Below are 20,362 nucleotides of genomic sequence, written 5' to 3'. Positions count from 1 at the left end.
TCATTAGTCACATCCCACTGAACTCTCCATGAAGGTTCCGTATAATGCTGAACACTGAATTATCACTTTTCTGAAAACGCCAATAAAATATTTTAAAGCTTTGTTATTGCTGAATTTGTGGTGACGCTGTTGTATTGGATTTCATTACCTTGTATACATTTCTCTAATAAAGTGGCCACTGGATGTGTATGGATACTTGGAAAATATCCATCCATCCCTACAGCCATTATCCTTACTGCTTATTCTCTGAGGGGCGGAGCTGGAGCCAATCCCAGCTGACATTGGACGAGAGGCGGAGTACATCCTGGACCAGTCAATCACAGTGCTGACATATAGAGACAACCATTGATGTTCACATTCACACCTACGGGCATGTGTGAGTCTCCAATTAACTGTGGGAGGAAGCTGGAGTACCCAGAGAAAACCCACACAGACCCAGTGAGAACATGCAAACTGCAAAAGCCTGGACAACCTGTAGGTTCTTCTTGTTGTCTCTGTCATTGAGACTTTGTACGTCTGTGCATTCAGTGTCCGTCTGTTGCTCACCTGCGATCATGTCGTCCACCGTGCTCATCTTCAGCAGCACCTGCTGGATGAGGCCCACCTCCGTGCTGGTCTGCAGGTTGCGCACGCTCTTGCGGAGGATGGCCGTGAACATGCTCCAGATCTCAGCCTGGCACGTCACCTCGCAGTGGGACAGCAGCTCCACCATGCAGCCGATGCTCTCCGCCTCCTGGATGATGAAGTTCATCTCCAGGTCAAACTCGCCGCCCACCAGCTGGAGAGGAGGGAAGAGGAGGAGGAGGAGGAGGAGGGAGGCGGGAAGGGGAAGGAGGACATGGTTTGGGAAGCAGGAAAGGACAGGAAATATTGGTTTGGGGTAAAGGGAAGAAGGAGGGGTGTGGAAGAGAGAGAGAACAAAAAGAGAGAATGATTTAGTGAAGCATTTAACCTTTTGTCTGTAGGAGCGCTAAGCCTGGCTTCTGATGGATGCTGATTGTGGTTAGAAAAGCATTTCCTCTGCCGGGGGCCACACATACTGCAACAAATAAATGTCCTTCATCTGAACACACACACACACACACACACAAGCCCATCTCCTCCTCTGCTCTCGCTCTCTAATGTGAGCAGCGCAGCACTCTCCTCCGTGAACTACAATCATTTTCAAAAATACAGCAGGCACGAAAACGCACCCACCTCCCTCAGATACACACACAGAACCATGCGAGCACACACTGAAACACACACAGGCCCTGATTAACACACCTTTCCGTCTCTGTCATCTCACAGATAGCATTAGTCAGAGGATACCATACTTTTAAAGTCGAGTGCAAATGTTCTGCCTCTTAATGGCTGATGCACTATAATCACTTGTGAAAGTAGAGTCTTCATATCACTGTGCTTCTCTCACACACACACACACACACACACACACACACACACACACACACACACACACACACACACACACACACACACACACACACACACACACACACTCACTCACTCACTCACTCACTCACACACACATCCACCACATGAGCACAAGCGTACCCACTCAGCAGTATACTACACTATCCAGGAAACGGTAGCCATAACAACCAACAAGCCACTGCGAGAGAGCACCGCTGAGGTCATTAAATCAGATGGAACAGAAACATGCAGTCAGTTATGCAAAGCTGGCAGACAAAAAGATTACGGGCAGACATAAAGTCACCGGACAGGATAATCCGTGTCTGTGTGACTGTGGCTGTGGTCACTGCCACGGGCACAGAAGGGGAAACGGATGGAAAATCCAAACGGTCGGTAATGAAATGAAAAAGGAGAGAGGAGCCCTCTGCTATCTGAAGAGAACAAGGGAAGCGAAACAGGTGTCGGTGCTTGTGACTAACAGGGATCAGGGGAATTTGTGGTCAGAAATGAAAACTGAATCTGGATTGTGTTTTTTAATAAATGATTTAGTCTTGGTAATTCTTTCTGCGAGTCGTTTAAAATCCCTGATTGAAAAAAAAATATATATATATATTCTGAGGTCTGGGAATTAATTCAGTAACACTCAATGAGATGAGCTTATTATATTTCCTCTTCTTATAATGATAAATGAAATATTTTCATGTGCTATATCGTCACACATATGCATGCATATATAAAATGAATATCCCGGTATGTATTTCAGGCCATTTAAAGACATATAATTCGTCTTACAAATAAAAAGCTGAACTGATGAGCAATTAAACTCAGCCTTGCTACGTTCAACACATCAGGCGTGAGGCTGCTACCACCTCTCATGGTCTGCTACTTTATCCTTATTAGTATAAAGCTATTAATATTTCTGACTCAGACTTTTCAGATCGAGTTCAGTGACTTTCTGAGTCTTACTCTATTCGTGCTGCTGTTCAAAGAAGTTATAATATTTGGGATTAGATCACAGTATTCACTTTACACTGATTTAATTCATTTTCAATTTGTGCATAAAAAATAAAGTAGAAACCAGAAAAAAACTGGGAGGAGAAAAAATGGGAAAATGCTGCAACTTTGTTAACATGTTGACTCGCTGACCCATGACCAAGGCAGTTATGAAGTTTCTCCCAGTTTTTAAGGCATTAATAACCTTATTGAAACCAAACTTACTGGAAAAAGCACTTGAACATACATCATTGTGATGAGAACTACCTAAAATGACAGAGATCACAGAGAAAAGATATTGAACTCATGTGTACATTTTAGTATTGGTCCATGTCCCATCCACTAACATGGTGGAGACATAAACACATGCCAAAGTTCTCACTAAAGTACTTGTTTGACCACATGTTGCCATGAAAGAAAGTCCTTTTAGGACTGAGGATCAGACCCTCTGATGATTTACAATATAATATTGACATAAAATGGATCATCAGTTGGAGAAATCATTTTCAACCGCAGCCCTCATTACGCATCGGCCCATTGACGGACTTGTTCTCGGCTCCAGTGAGACCTTTAAGATTAAGGGTTATCCTTCTAAGCCACGGCTCATTTCGTCCTGTACGTTTCACTGATGTCGCCCCGCCATTGATCAGGCTTTAGACTCAGGGCTCTATCATCGAGACGACACCCTCCTCATCCCATCTCATCTCTTCCCACTAGTCGGAATGACTAACTCTCTCTCATTTCTCCCTCTCATCCTGCCCCTCTCTCTACCAGCGAAGGCAATTGATCCAGTGCACTCTGCGAACGCATTAGCACAGATTACAGAGGACCCCTGAACGAGGCACGGAATAACAGGCGGAAGAATTAATTCATCCTACGTCGAATTTTTCCATCTCCTCCGAGGTTCCCAATTACGGAGCTCGCTTGGGACCACTGCGTCAACATCTATGCAACCTGCCAGTCGGAGGATGCTCGGCACACCCTGCGACGCAAGCTTAAGGGGAGAGAGAGAGAGAGAGAGAGCTTTTTGTAGGAACTCGTGCAGCAATACATACACGGCAACTCGAACACGGAAACACACATATCCCCGGGCGTACCTACACATGTTCGGCACAGGCAAAATCTCTCTCTCTCTCTGCTTACACTTCCCAACCGCGTATAGCACATCACAGCAAGATGAGAGGGGTGATGCAAACAATGGCAACAAATTGAGTCTTGTGACCAACAATGGGGAGGAAAAAGGAGCCCGAGTGCAGGAAACGCAGTGGGAGGGGGAAAAAAATAACGTGCCCAGATAATTATTATCTCTCCTCCAGCAGAAGCGGCATCTGGAGAGGCAGCTAAAACCTGGACGACACTTCCAAGAACTGCCCGGACCCGGAACGTCAGGAGGGAGTGAAGGACAGTCGGAAAGAGAGAGAGAGAGAGAGAGAGAGAGAGAGACGGGTGAGCAACAAAAACAGGATGAGGGAGAAAATAAGTCTTCAATATTCAAAAATTGCTCCCATCGAATTTACATACACCATTTAAATTTGGCTTCCATAAAAATGATAGATGCTTCGGCATTTCCGCGCCCATTATTTGCTCGAGTGGGGCTTTTAATTGATGTATAAATAAACATGCTGCATAAACTGCAAAAAGGTTGATCCTGAATGGGCCGAGCACACTTGAGCGCACTCGAGCACCATCGCCGTCGTCACCGCGCGCACGGACAAAAGATCAGTAATTAGTTTTACGAGCGAACATGATTCTTTCTGCATAAACACTCGTAACCTTCGGTCTCTCTCTCTCTCTTCACCCCACGCCGTGTGTCCGCGGCGTCAACGCACCGGCAAAGCACTCACAAAGAGAATCACAGGCAATCACATCAATGAGCACGCACAAAGGGTCTTTTTACTACCCCGACGTGCAGCCTGGTGCTTAAAGGACTTGCGCGCATAAACAGGGACCCTCATTATGCCTTGGGCCGCAGGATAAAGGGGCTTGGCAGTGCCACCCCGTCTCCTCCCAGGCAATGCGGGCGCTGACCTCACTGTCTTCTTGGCAAATGGTTAAAGTAAAGACGTTTGTTTTGGCAGCGTTTTGACAATTATTGCCCCCCGAGTGTAGCGCTCGTGAATGTATGTTCCAAACACAGCGAGGAAACCAGCAACTATGTCCAACATGTTGTCAGTGAGTCAATGCTGCTGTACACAGAATACGCACTTGTGTCACACTGGAAAATATAGACTGCAATTCAAAATGGAAAGTGAACCCAAATTATCTTTATCCCCCCCTAGTGGCTGGCTGCAGTATAGCTCATAAACCCCACCTTCTCCATGTTAGCAGAAGGGACATAAAAAGTCAAAGTGCAGGTTTAAATGTTTCTCCTGAAGAAAATTTCTGTCATCTTATTACACTGATGCAGGTTTGTGTTCAGTCTTCAAGTAAGTTTGGCTTTACTTTGTTATTTGATGCTGTAACAACAGCTGACACCTGAAACTGACTCGTGATTGGTCGAGCCTGTTCCTCAGCTGGACCATGATACCGCTGCTCCACCGCATCACTACAGCGCAGACTCTGGCTCCAAACAAGAGTAATATTGCAAGATGGTGATGTTCGTACGTGTGACATTTTTGTTCAGCAGGAGGAAGCGGAGACACTATATTTATATTCAGTCTATATGCTGAAATGAAAAATCCTAGGATTGCTCAGTATTGAAATATAATAATCCTCCTCATGTTACCAGGAGCTTCAGAGCTTTGAGTGTGCTATGGTTGACCTTGAAACACTTTTAGAAACAGTCTGGAATCTCCCACTGGACGCACCACTGATGACTAATCTCCTCTTATTGTGGATTATTTATGGGTTTGAGAAAAACTCTATCTGTCAGGCTCTCTTTCACTTTTTCAAATTCTTCTTTTAAAGAAATCTCTCTTTTTCTGTGCTTGCACACTTCTGTGATACCTTTCCTCTCTGCTCCCATGTTTCTAATTCTGTCCTGAGCAGCTTTGCAGCGCTGCTCATTCAGCCCCTGAAGGAAGCTGGCACTCAGCTTGGCATCACTCTGGATGTGTTGGGGAGGTGGGAGTTTGAGAAGGGGGGGGGGGGGGGTCAGTGCCAGGGCCGTCTTCACACCACAAAGAGCTTATATGAGCAGGCACCTCCACCAGCCAAAACCAGCTCACATAAGAGGCTGCAAAAACAAACAGTCCCTCTGTCCAATCTGACCGTTTCTCAGCAGCCACACTGCTCGGAAACAGCCCCGAGTTCCTCCGGGGGCAAAAAGCCCTTTTCAGGGAAGACGTGTCACATTCGGACAAACGCAGGTGCTGCCCAAAACGTCTTCACACCTGAGCAACAAATCAGGCAATTTTTCTCTCCCCTCAAAAAGGACCTTTATATCTGTTCTAAAAATATTATTTTAATGATCTCAACTGTGGTCAAACCTGCAATAACTTATTTATTGGGCACTTTTAGAAACAAGTTGTGAACAAGTTGACATTTTGCTTATTTACACATCCAGCAGGTTACAGAGCTACACTTTTGCAGAACTACTCATTAAACAGTGGAGTTGTATTTCTGGCTAATAACTTGCTGAATGTTAGTCCGAAGCTGCTGTCAGACATGCACTGAAGGGGAGAACCAGAGGTGAGGACGCAAATGTCTCTCCAACCAGCGCCCTGACGGAAAATGTCCAGATGAGCAGAGGGGGGGGAATGATTCACCACGAGTGAGTTGGTGAAGTTTGTAACACCTGATTCAAAAATAGAAAAAAAAGAGAATAGAAATATCTTAGAATAAAAAAGCAGAGTCATACACGTAGAAGACAGACGAAGGTCAACGATTCACTTTCTTTTAGCTCTGAGTTTGGTCTCTACCAACTCTAACAAAGTACTGTGCTGCTACATGCTCCACTATGTTCACCAGCTGGACATTATCTTAAAATACATCTTTTTCTGCACGGTTTACTCTGTAAAAGAAACATTTTCATATTTGGTGCATATCATCAAACATAAACGCAGATAAAATATGTCTGTCAAAGGCTCATATCTGTCACTTTTTATCAACCAACTAATAAACGGGTCAGGCTCTATGGAAGACTGACTGAAACCTTTTTACTCTTTTCGTTTCACTTTGAAGACCAAACCTTCCGCCTGCTCTTCCTCCATAAGACGCTCTGCAGCGCTACAGCAACGCCTCATTACCTATGCATCTGCGAGGGACAGATTCCAGCTACGACGACAAGATGTCCCTTAACAGGAAAATGTGAACACTGGTCATTTTCACATTTGGAACACACAACCCTTAAGCTGTCATTTTGTTTCCTGTTGAGAGCCGTCTCTGTTACCCTGTATAGCCTCAAATGTAGAATTCACTGGGACTGTCAGAGACGAGCATTCAGTTCCCTTGAGTCGTCCCAAACTAAAAATAAAGCGGCGTGACAAATTTCTGCTCTTGTGTTTACTTTGCCCCACAAAGTGAGCGTTCACCAGGTAACATGTCAAGTTACAAAAAAGTTTTTAAAGCCTCTTACGGCTTTTTAAAGTTTTCCCTTGTGAGGTTTTGAGGTTTAAACCAGAATAAAATCAATCACAAAGTATCGTATGAAAATGATTTCTCATTCCGGCCTTTTTTCCCACAGATGTTTTGAGTGGTGTGAAAACCACAGGTGTAACTAATAATAATAAAACCGCTATTCAAGTGTCCCATTAAGCCATGACAGTGTGACAGTGAGCCAGCGCACAATAGCAGGACCCTGAAGCCCGAAGCAGCTAAATGAATGAAAACCAGCCATGATTCATTTTATTATTTAATCCTGTGCTTTTCCTGCCGTGACGAGTCACAAGGCTCATTTATCACAATGAGACCGAAATGAAATGAAAGCTCTGAGGTGACAATTGTAACAATGCCTGTAATATTTTACCACAGTGTTTTAGCATTGCTTTTCTGCATAAAAAAAAATCCCATCGATGTTCTATATTTTGTATTAATTGTATTGTTTCATAGATTCATTGGCTTGTTGATAAAAATGGTGCTTTTCATAAACATATCAGTATCAGCGTTTGTGTTTGATAACATGCGCCAATTAGAAAACTTTTATTTTACAGAATAAACAAAGATGTGCATTTACATTATTTACATTTTCTGTAAAAATATTCATTTTCTATTTCATTTCCAAGTGATTCCCACATACAGCCATTTAGGTGCATTTGATTTCTTTATTTATAGCTATTTATCAACATTTCTATAGTTTATCTTAGAAATGATCAGCAAAAAAGAATATAACATCCAAATAAGCCGACAAATCTGCATCAGCCCCAGAAATTGATATGTGTCAGGTTGTAGTTTGTATTTCAGGAGTTTACACTCACAAGGTGTGACGTTATTTATAAATACCAGAATCATTATCATTTGATGGAGAGCGATCCCTCACAGACCCACCGCAGCCCATTATGTAGCGCCGTGATGATGGCACATCAAACGAGCCATTACGTCGGCTGATTGCTGTGACTGACTGACACTGGATGAATATCGGATGACTATCAAGGCCAAGGCTGGCAAAGGAGGCACCTGTTGCTCATTACAGCCGTCAGAGATGACAGGTCAGGCCGGCGAGCGGACGGTCAATAGCTGCCTCCTCTGCCTCGGCACATTCAATTGAGCCTTTGGAGCCAGCGTCATCAATATGCAACTTCAAAGCCTCTGGGAGTGCGCTGCAGAGGTGCGAGCATGTGTGTGTGTGTGTGTGTGTGTTTGTGTGATCAGTGTGTGCGTGCGTGTGTGTGTGTGGCTCATTACTCATTTGTGTCCCCTGAGTGAGCCGTGGCCATTCAGTCCCTTTGTGTGCAGAGTGAGAGAGGAGACGAGAGGCCCATCTAGACATGAGATCACAGATTATACACTTAACGCTTCGCCAAGAGGGCTCAGCGGTGCGCAGGAGAGCAAAATTGAAGGAGAGTGAGGGTGGGGGGGGGGGGCGGAAAGGGAAACTGGAGAGGGAGACGAAAGGGAGAAAAACAAACAAAGAGGATGAACGGTGTAAACTGCAAAAGCAGACCGGACAGAAGAGACAACCGGCGGTGAGAGAGTGTTTGTGTTGCAGAGCGTGAATGGGAGAGACGGAGTGAAAAAGAGAAACGAGGGCGACAGAGCGGCTGAACGTTGTGCTTTCTTATCGGGATGGCAGAGCGATTTTTATTGCCCACAGCCTTTAGTGCCCAGATGATGACCGTAGCAAATCTCCAATAAAATATGGATTACATTTGAGCTCAACTGGCCACAAAACGCTCAATAATCCACACACTGCAGTTTGCTGCGTGACCTCTTTTTTTGGGGGTAAACAGCATTGATAAGAGCTGCAGATCTTTTATTTTTTTTTTATCACTGGCTGCAATTCAGGTTCAGGATAAACTTTGTGTAATCTCGGTTTTTCAAAGCTTTAGGTTGATGCGGGCTTTAAAAATAAGGGTCACTAGAATATTTAAAGCAAATACGAACAATGTCTCTAATCCTGAGAGTCATTAAGGGATTGGAACAATTAGTTGAATTAGTGATTAGTTCATCAGCTTCAATAAGCAACCATTTTAATTATCATGTTTGTGTCATTTGTTATTCTGCAAAACAGACAAAACATTTGCTGCGTTGAGCTTCTTATAAGTGACGATTTACTGCTTTTCATTTCATTACATCACACTAATCTGAATATCTGTGGAATTTGGATTGTTGGTGGGACAAAAACATTGTGAATATGTCATGGTGGGATTTACAGCTTCGTGAATATGAGTTTTGTTCAGACAAATAAAGGAATCTGAGGAAATCATTTTGGTCTCTGGGACTTTTTAATTATTATGTCTTTCTTTTTATTAAATTTTTTTAACACTTTCTTTATTTGCTTTTAAGAAACATGTGGAACACTCATAACAATATACAAACATAAATAGAATAAAATAAGCATTAGGGAGAAAAGAAAATATATAAAAAGAAAATAATTAAAAATAAAAAGAGCTAAAGCAAAAGGAAATATAGATGCATACGCATTTTTAAAACTGAATGTTAAACAGATTAATCCCCAAAAAATTATAATAATTGCCTCTGCCAATGAGGTTATCTTTCCCCCCTGTCTGTCTGTTTGTTTTTCAGCAGGATTACGCAATTCTTACTGATTTCCCAGGGAATAATTCATGAATCTTGATAAGAAATCTGAGTGTGTGCAACTTGATACAGCTTGATTGAAACCAAGGGGACTCGTGGGCCTTGGTGGAGGTGTTCACTCTACACTGCCACTCTTGTTGGCTAAATAGATAACAACAAAATATGATTAGATGCAACCTGAGGTGAACAACTCTGGAAATGTTCACATGAGGGAAAGAGGGAAAGTGAAAGAAAGAGAAAGAGAAAGTTGGGGATGAACAGATGCAATGAAGGCAGTGTGTGTATGTATGTGTGTGTCTCACTCTGTGATTGTGATCAGAAATGACATGTTGACTGACTGTAGCCTACAGACACACAGGCAGGAGGGGCGGGGGGGGGGGGGGGTTGCTGGACTGCATTTCCCATGGGCCTTTGTACCAGTGTCTGCACAGATGGCAGACAAAGCCCCCACTCGTGAAAGCCTTTTCAGATTCACATCACAGTCAGCAGCAAACACACATACATACACACGCACACGCACACACACGCACACAAAATAAAAATAAACCTAATCAGCAATGAGTGAATAGAGTATCTAAGAACCTGAAGTGTCAGGCTTTTACTTTGGATTTTACAGGAGGAGAAGACGTGAGAGGAATGAAGTACAGTGGTGCAGTTTTTAAGAAGGATGCAAAGAAAAACAGGGTTTCAACACACACACACACACACACACACACACACACACACACACACACACACACACACACACACACACACACACACACACACACACACACACACACACACACACACACACACACGTCAGGTACTGCAAAAGATTACATAAAGCCACACTGGGTGATATAAGGGTTGTTTAGACCAGCACAAGTGAGGCAGGTTTTTGAATTTATGTGTTTATGTATGCACTATTTGAACACATAGTGCATTCAGGGTGTGTCCATATGCACCTTGTTAGTTGAAAGTTTCATGTAAACAGCATTGAACAAACATGGAGGAGAGTGAACAGGGCAAAAGATATGGTAATTTTTTAAAAGACTGACACAACCAGAAAAACGTAGGCCGACAGAAACCAGACTCAAACAGAAAGGGAATGAGTTAACGGATGAGTCACGAAAGTGCAGTCTCAAAACAATAGAGATTAGCGAGTGTGTGTGTATCGTTATACCTCAGCCAACGAGGTTGTGTTTTTAATTTGGATTGTGACCAAACTACTGAAACAACTTGGTTGACGGGTGAGAAATGGGCCCATGAACACATTAACTTCAACTTTCTGTGAATATCTCAAGAATAAGGGCAGAAATCTTTATGAAATAAATCAGCGATGTGTACAAAGCTATTATCACTGAATAGTTTGGTGTAGATTTCTTTGTGAATCAAGTATTTTTCAAGGTTCATCTTTATTCAGTTACTGTTTGCTAACAAATACAGCAGGTGCCTGTAACAACTACCAATCTGTAGCTAAGATAATGAGGATGGAACATTTCTGTGTCCATTGTATCTGATCTAAATACAAGCAAATGGTTGTGAATGTAAATGTCTGGCAGAGATATGCACTGTAGAGTATTTAGTTGGGTATGAAATGACATCTATATGAGATCTTGGTACAAACGACTCACACAGCCCCGAGCGTGGGGAGCGATCTGGGACCCTTTTACTTTTCCTTTTAATGCTCAGCTGATGGTTTCTCCCACACGTGAGATAGAAAGCTAATGCATCATGGGAAACTGACAGATCTCACATCCAGCCACTCCCAGTGATTGGACTGGTGGACCTGTACCTCCTCCTTTAATCTTACCCCTACACAACACCGGGGTATAAACTAGATTTTTCGCTGACAACCATCATAAGAAAAGAAAAAAACACCCAGAGCGCTTTAAACAAAGTGACAGAATCTAGAACCACACAATACACAGGCTACACAACGTGCTGTTCTTATTCAGACAATGCACAAGTGCAGATGGCAGTTAATTACAAGCTGATTCGTCATCCTCACACAGCAGCTCTGTGCCGCGAACACACTTCCCTCTGTGACATCAGCACTGTTCTCTTCACTCTCACACATCAGCCGTCCAATGGCGGAGCCGGTTCAGAGAGAGACCGAGAAATAAATAGAGAAACAGAGGAGCAGAGGAAATAAGTTTGGTTTAGATGCGTCTTCACTCCTCTTTTTTCCACATAATCCTGTAAATATAGAACTTAATTTGGATTTTTAAAATAACTGTGAGCAACTGTGGTGCCGAGCAAACATGAATATTTGAGTTTTGCATTAATACATAACATCAAATCTGCAATGAAATTAAATCCGACATGCAGCTGGCAACCAATATTTTTCTTCTCTTACAAATCAGGCCAGATGATAAACCGAACCGAAAATTGAGTCATCAGGGCTTAAATCTGCATATGGAAAAAGTCATGTATGTATAAAAATTGTTGCCTATGGGCAGAAAAGGTTTCGCTTCCAATCAGCTCTAGCGTGAACCAGTCAAGGGTGCTGTGCCGTGAGGGTGAGAAATTCCAATCAACCAACTGCTCCACCAATTTAACAAGAAAGCGTACGCTCTTCACTCCCATTAGATTCAAAACACACACACACACACACACACACTTGTGTTCTCGGTGGCAAACGCTGTAGCCTGGGCACATTTCCCGCAAAAATAACCATGAACGTGCGCCTGTATACATCAAAAGGAAAAGGCAATGCGGTTAAATGTTCCCAACCATTGGCTTGTTAGTGTTTATTAACACCGCCGGAAACCAAAGGAGGGAGAGCTGGATGAAAGGGGAGCGAGAGAAGGCGAGAGATGTCAGTAATACCTGCTGAGATCTGTCTTCATGAAAGACTCTAGTCTCTAGTTCATCGCCGACAAGTGAAGTGTGTCTTTTCCCGCCTCCAACATCTCACTCCAACACGGTCCTGCATGTGCAAGCTTAAAACTAACTGTACACACACACACACACACACAGACTCACTCAGCATTCAAAGGGCAAAAGCTTTTTAAGCAAATCATTGCAAAAAATAAAAAGCCCGTAGGTTTTACTCATTCTCACATGCACTCTCCTTCAGTTTGACACATTCACACATGCTCACAACAGCAGCGATTACATTAATGGCAGCATGAGTGCACATAAAACGAGAGAGAAGAGAAGAGAAGAAAGAAGAAGAAGAAGAAGAGAGCTGCAGCGACACACTGAATCATCCCCAAAATAATCCAATAATAATGAGGCGCCATTTCATTAGCATAAGAGCAGCATGAAAAGAGAAATCTGTTTTTTGAAATGTCTGTTTACTGGAGTGGGAGGTGAGAGAGCTTTAAGAAGAAGAAGAAGACGAGAAGATGAAGAAGAGAAGAGAGGAACAACAAAGAGCGAGGGAGGAAGGGGGAGACTGCAAGAGAGTGAGGTCAGAGTCGGACATCACAAACAGGACGGAGAGGAAAACTGCAGTAACAGTGAGAGCAGAGCGAAACGACACCTTAACCAGGCAAGAGAGACGATTCCTTTTCATCTCTGGTTCTCTGTGCTGGTGGATAACAACAGAAATCCTTCACTAAGACCTCGGAATTCACTGTCAGACACGCGAAACTGCAACCGCACAAATATCTGTATTAATACCATCAATATTTTTCAAAGACTTAAAGTGTGTGACGGCAAAATATGACTCTTAACGGGAAAATTCAAAGGTTCGAGAGCGCCGCTGTCTGCAGGCGGCGCGGCAAAACAGGAACCACACTGTTCAAAGACTCATGATGATCTCAGGAAAAATATTCAGGTCAGAAACACACACACACACACACACACACACACACACACACACACACACACACACACACACACACACACACTGCGACTGGGACGGAGGACGGCAGCCAGGTGATCACAACTCTGACCTTATCCAACCGCAGTTTAAAATGTCTGCCACCTGATTGGCCAAAGAGGCTTAGTAACGGATCTCGCAATAAGCCCCGTCACATGCTATTGGACAACAAACAATAAAATTTAAAAAATTTCCTGCCCGTTTTGTCTTTCTGAGCAACACACATGATTCTCTCACACTTGTAGGTCGTTTGTCTATTTGTTAGATGTCAGCAGGAAATAACAAAAAAAATATATTTTTTATATAAAATTTCAGGGACATAGAGGCTTTTTGTTTTTACAACTACTATATTCCCCTCCGTTTAAAAAAAATATCTCTGTCCACACGACCTTCGTTTTACAAAATATTTTTACGAGTTAACCAAAAAACTTAAAAAAGTATGCCAAGCCAGTAGGTGGCGATAATGACTCCATCAACGATCTACCAGAGAAGAATGCTAATTAATATTGTGTGAAGCAGATACCTGCGAATGTGCAGTGATGCTAAATCTAGCTGCAAACTTGTAATTAGACCTAGCAGTGCTAATCACATGCAGAGAAACTGGTAAAAAGCAGCTAGTGTTGTTGTTGTTTCTGGCGCGTGATCATTACACAAAGCAACATGACGTGAACTGTGAAGTTTTACATGTACACACGGATACGCTGACGTTTATGAAGATCTATTCTTTAGAAAATGTTTGTAAAAATCTCTGTTTTAGTGATTTAAAAATGCCGACTGCGTGTCGACGGGCGGCACAAACGCAGAGGAAGAAGGTTGTTTTGCAAAATATCCACATTAGTGTGGACGAGGTGTGAGTCAACAGAGAAAGCAATTATTCAAAACATAAGCTCTCAGTATATCCACTGCTAAAAAAAAAAAAACAGAAACATTTTTGCATTTAAATGTAGTGACATAAATTATGTGCTTGAGACTATGAGCGCTGGAGAATTTCTTAAAATCCTGCCCCCAGCTAAAGTAATAAACTACTGTGCTTTCTCATGAATAAATTTACATTCTGCTCCATACAACTCAATACCACTTCATCCAGAGTCACTCAGTACGAGATGGGTCTTTCCCAAGAACATTGGGACAATTGGAAATAATAAACACCTGAAAATAAAGTACGTGTAAAGCCTTAGCAGTGATAAGCATCCCAGCTGCTGATATATGAACTGGAACCTGCATTAATAAACTGATCAAAAGACAACCTTCTTCTCGTCCACCAACCAGAAGGTGGGTAGTTCAATCCCCGGCTCTTCCAGTCGGCAGCGTTCTTGGGCAAGACATTGAACCTTAAATTTCCCATAGAAACTGTGCTGGCAGTATGTGAATGATAGATGAATGTGACTTGTACTGTAAAGCACTTTGGGTGGTTCATAAGAATAGACAAGTGCTATATAAATATAGACCATTTAATATTTAAAACCCCAAACTGGACACACAAATCACTGGAAGAGCACAGATCCATCCTCCTCTCAGATTCAACATGAGAGATTGAGATGATTGATTTTTATTTATGGATGAGCAAACGAAATGACAAAAACCTAACCTAAAAACCAAATAATCTTAAAATACAAATACACAATCTAAATGCTGTGAGGTTAGCAAAGGACAAGATAACTCTTAACCCTTATTCCCTGGTGCATCAGGTTTCACGTCACAAACTCACCGACCTTGAGGCGCTCTCTCACCTCGCTGTCTTGCCAAATTAATGTGTTCACCATTGTGTCACGTTTCAATCACTGCTGTTCAAAACCAGTGTATATAAATGCTGATTGTATTCATGCCCACTGCAGGCAAAAAGCAGATGTTGGTGTTTTTTTTGCCCTGTGGACTGAGGGCTCTACAACACCCTTTATATCAGGGAAATGCCTGAGCCTTACCAGACTAGAGAAACCTCAGCAATTTCATATTTATAAAAAAAGAGAAAAAGGACCAAAGGCAACTTGTCAGCGGGGGACCAAGAGATCTAGAGGAGCGCAGGGTATGAGAGAGAAAGCGTTTAAATTGCAGAGGCACAGAGGGAGAGGAAGAACTAAGACCGAAGGGGAAAAACTCAGAGGCAGGGGAGAAAAACAGCATCAATGAGAGGTGGAGATTGAGAGGGCACCATTGAAAGGACAGCACAGAACAAATGAGACGTACTCCTGAATTCTACAAGACACAGAGGGAGCGGAGAGAAAGCAGACGTTGAATGGCGAGGTGCAGGAGTGGGGGTGTCAAGGTGTTGTCTTGCAGGTTGTCAAGGACGAGAGGCAGCTCAATTTTGCTCTCTTTAGATTTTGGTTTCCACGAGACAGGCAGTAACGAGGGCATCCCCGCGCGCTATGTCACGGGAGCCTTGGAAGGAAGGACTCCAGGCGGAGATAAGGTGCTTTAACAAGGCCTCCGTGCCTGCTCTCCTGTCTCCACTCAAACGCGCTCGTTTCAAGGAAGCTGACAGGAAGTGAGCTCCTACAGGGCATCCTGCATGTTGCTTACACCTCACCGGGCATATCAGAGATGAAAGTAGAGGCACGAGAGCAGCGCTGAGAGTTACAAGTCAAGATAAACTCCTTATTCTTCTGGCTGCGCATCTGCACACCAGGACGGACCAGAATAACAACACACCATGAATGAGTGCAGCCGTTCCATTAAATGTGCAGTGGCCGAGTGTGTGTCAGTGTGTGTGTGTGTGAGACGAGGCAGGTGCAGACGAGCTTCCGCTAAGGTCAAAGGTCAACAGATAAGTCCTGCAGCCCTGACTCAGGCCAGGCTGGTGGCAATTCAGGATCACTAATCTGTTTGTTGGTCGAGTGTGTATGCTGCAGCAGGACAAGTGCATGTACGTACACACACACACACACACACACACACACACACACACACACACACACACACACACACACACACACACACACACACGTGTATGTGTTCGCCATCCGCTGAAACAATGGAGAGTACTGTTCCTCTGAGCCACAGCTGATGGAGGATAAGAGAGGCAGCAAGCAGTTCCAATAGGGTCTCAGTAATCCATCATCATAAGACAGGATCGGGAGGGGGACACACACACACACACACACACACACACACACACACACACACACACACACACACACACAATAGGGTTGTGAATGTCAGTAGAGCATGTTATTGTACAAGAAGACCACACACGGGGGACACACATACTGTACACAAGATAATCAGAAGTCAAGTCAGACAAACAGAGAAAGATGAAATACACCGAAAACCAGACGCTGAGACCAAACTTAGCTCTCAACATATCGTCATCTGCTGTTTTTCTGTGAAACATTCGGTCCAAAGAACAAGCAGAAACTTCCTGTGCCTCTCCGTGGAGGTGTTTCTGTGCTCCAGGCCTGTCACTGCATCAGCCTCACTTCAGACTCATCCTCCACGCCGGACGGTTGTGGAGACGGGTGTTGTTTGAAGCCGGTTGTCGTTTGAAGTACAGAAGACACAGCGGGAACAGTCGTCAGAGGCTCGGAAGTAAAAGGGAATCATTTGAAGTTTCCATTTGTGGCGATCCACTAAGATCTTCTGCATTTCTTGACCAATGCTACATTTTTTACATATTTTTCATCATCAGCTTCTTCTCTTCTGTCACTGGGAAGTTTGCCCCCCCCCCCCTTAGGAAGTTTAATACATGAATACATTATTAAGAAGCTTCTATTGCGATGGACTAATTTACCAATGGTGCCGTCATCCTGGAGGATATTGTCATGGATACTAATGGATAACAAATGGATGCGAATTGGCTAAGCGAGACTTTAAATCTGTAACTGGAAGACAGCGGAGACGTCTCTCACAACGCTTCACATCTACAACAAATATCTATAATTCATGAGCTGGATAAGCCACTGAAACAATCACTGGATATTTCATTCTCATTAACTAACAGAGCAAGTACAGTCATCAGAGTTAAATGACCCAATGCAGCTGCCATACAGTTGGGTTTCAGTGGAAAATATGGTGGTTTCTAGTGCAATTCAACTGAAATAATAACACATTTTCAAACTAGAATGGCCCATACAGTACCTCCACCAAGGCCCAACCGTCCCCTTATGAAACCAAATATGATAAACACTAGATTGGGATTTCTATTTGGATCTGCGCCAAATTGCAAACACTCATAGATATCAATCCTCTAAGATACCTTATTTGATTACTTAGTCATACTGTGAGGAATCAGTGAAAAGGTTTAAATACTCTCTCTCTCAATGTTAAAGAAACTGATGTAGAAAATTCTTAGATCCGTCACTTTATCCCGTCCAGATAGCGATTCTGATTCCTGGCGTTTTCCTGTCGGCCGATACCGAGTACCTCTCAGTAACCATGTGCCTTTTAACAAATAACCACTTACATAATGAACTCTGTATGAAAGTGATAATTGCCATCATTGCTGTATGGCCTGGTTCAGGTTAAACCCTTTGAAAAACAAACACATACAGCATAGAACTTTTATTATCTAGGTTGACAGCTGACTGAAAATAAAAACATGCATAAATTTAGGAATACACAACAATTACTTTTGTTGAATATCTGTCGTAATGCCGCCCCGCTAAACTGAAGTCCTGCATGTTGTACATGTCGCCATTTTACCAGCGTGAAATATTGCCATTTTCTGACATTTCAGCTTGCTCTACCGTAAATCACTTCTTCTTCACTGATCTAAAAACAGTACTTGGCAGTGGCAGTACAGCGCAAGAAGTGATTTCCCGGGAAATGAAACAGTTTTATGGGTGAAACTAAAATACTCTAAAGATTGGTATTGGATCGGTGTATGGTTTTGCGTTCTTGCCGAATGTGTTCGAACCCAAAATTTTCGGCACTTTTGGAGGCATTTACGATGTTGCTATCTGTATCCTTGGTTCGAGCAAACCTGATAATCCTGCTGACTGACAGGCAGAGAGACAGATGGAAACACAGCCTTCTCAGCGGAGGTAAAACTCAGACACAGTGTAAGTGCAGAACGTTATCAAGATAGTTCCTGAAAGCGGCCTTCCCAGATAACAATGTAAAATGTCAAATTCACCCACAAAATAAAAATTCTATCAAAAGGTCAAATCAACACAAAACCCATTCTCAAATATCACAGCCCATTGCCAACAGACACTTGCAGCCTTGAAAGCTCCCGCACTGTTCCTCAAGAAGGGCAAACACTTGCAGGAAAATTGCAAGATCAAGATAAATATTTTTTTTTTTTAATTATGAGCGCTGTTGCAAAGTCTAAAATAATTCTTGGGGTGGAGGACAAAAGGGGGCGAGTTCTGAGAATACAAATAGTTCATGAATTATATATATTAGGTTTTGAGGTAAGGAAAAAAACTGGAAATGCTAAAGCAAGCAACAAGCTAAAGTGTAAAGCTACTGTAAAAGAAAAACAAGTGTGCATGAGCCTCAACAGCAGTGACTAATTTGCCGAGCCCTCTGTTACTTCATTGCGTAAGTGAAATTTCAATATGTGGCCGCGCTGGTAAGATGAGCGGACTCAAGGCAAGACTCCATACATTAGCATGATTATGAGAATTGCTTCTCTCCATCCACATTCTGTGTTCGGAACTAATAGTCTTCCTGGAACCGTTGCCTGAACGCAGCGGGGGCAGTGCGAGGGGTGAGGAAGCGAGGGGGGGGGTGATGTCAGGTGGGTAGCAGAGTGAGTCATCACCACCGCCAGGTATTGGCTGCATAAAACTCGTCCTCCACCGTCTTTCTTTCCAGTGTTTCTCAGTGAGAGAGTGAGAGACAGAGAGGAGGATAGAACCTGGCACGCTGCTGTATGGGTATGAATCCTGGTGCTGCACTGGAATCAGTAAAGATAACTTCAGGGGAAGGGTGAGATCTTTGCTTGGTTATTTTAGAATGATTTTACAGCGTGGAGCGCTCGCTCTGCAGGTAGCAGCTGCACACTGGACTGTCAAGGAAAGATTTTTTTTAATTAATGAGCCAATTAAAGAATCTCAGTCAATCAAAATGATTCTTTTAATACATTTATTTTATTTTTTGGGTAACTAGTAAGTGTTTTATCCCTGCTCTTTGAAAAAGCTGTTTTTGATATTCAAACCTTTTCCCTTCACACCTTGCCACAAACATTGATCTGCAGTTTTAATGGATTTCTGTTATTGTTTTTTAATGACATTTTCCAACACATCAAATTTTGCCTGAACAACACGGCAGTTTTTCTTGCCTTTGGTTCTGCATAATCATTGGTAAAGGTTGGTTGGTTTGTCACCACAATTATGCAAAAAAACGACTAAATGGATTTCAAAACTTGGAGCCAGGATTCAACATGGCACAAGAAAGAACCAAATATATTTTGACGTCGATCCAGACAAAGGGGCGGACATTTTTAGTAATTTCTAAAGCATAAAATCATGGATCTCGATTAGAAAAACCAGGCACATTTAAGGGACTGATATCAATAAGTCTGATATTGGGTGCAGTTTAGATTTAAGATGACTGTTGGGATTTGGATGCGCTCTACTGGGTGCCAATCTATATACCTCTGCCAAGGAAGTTATGTTTTTATTAGCATTTGTTTGTTAGTTAGCAGGATTATGCAAAGATATATGCTATTTGCTTTTTTGGGCTGTCGACACGACTGAGTGACAGCCAGCCCTCCGTCTCCACTTTACTCTGTGTTCTTATTTCACTGGCTGAGTTAGACCAGTCTCCGGAAACCAGTGGTGCTGCAGAGCTACAGACAGACAGCATCACCTCCAAAGGAAAGAGCACAGTAAAGGAGCATGCTCACCGTCTGGTTTATTTAACTACTTCTCTTTGGAGTATACAAAACATCAACCAAGGTTTTTTTTCCCTGCCTGAAAGTTTAAACATCCTTGTTCAACCCTCCCCTTCATCTGCAGCTCTGTGTCATTACTGAAGAGGATTTATGAGATGAAATCCTGAAGGGAGCGTATAGCTCTTATCTGCATTCTCTCGTCAAAGTCTATTTTATGGGGAGAAAATGCA

General features: G+C 42.9%; 1 protein-coding gene across 1 annotated transcript in view; it reads right to left on the bottom strand.

Annotated features, from left to right (window-relative positions):
• Positions 1-20,362, bottom strand: part of nbeaa (neurobeachin a) — a 92,961-nt gene that overhangs the window by 61,218 nt on the left and 11,381 nt on the right. The window contains 1 exon segment of the mRNA XM_034605922.1: positions 547-778. Coding sequence (XP_034461813.1) covers positions 547-778 — 232 coding nt within the window.

The sequence above is a fragment of the Hippoglossus hippoglossus genome, chromosome 14 (genome assembly GCF_009819705.1).
Source record: "Hippoglossus hippoglossus isolate fHipHip1 chromosome 14, fHipHip1.pri, whole genome shotgun sequence".
NCBI lineage: Eukaryota > Metazoa > Chordata > Actinopteri > Pleuronectiformes > Pleuronectidae > Hippoglossus > Hippoglossus hippoglossus.
This window is presented reverse-complemented; position numbering and strand designations above follow the sequence as displayed.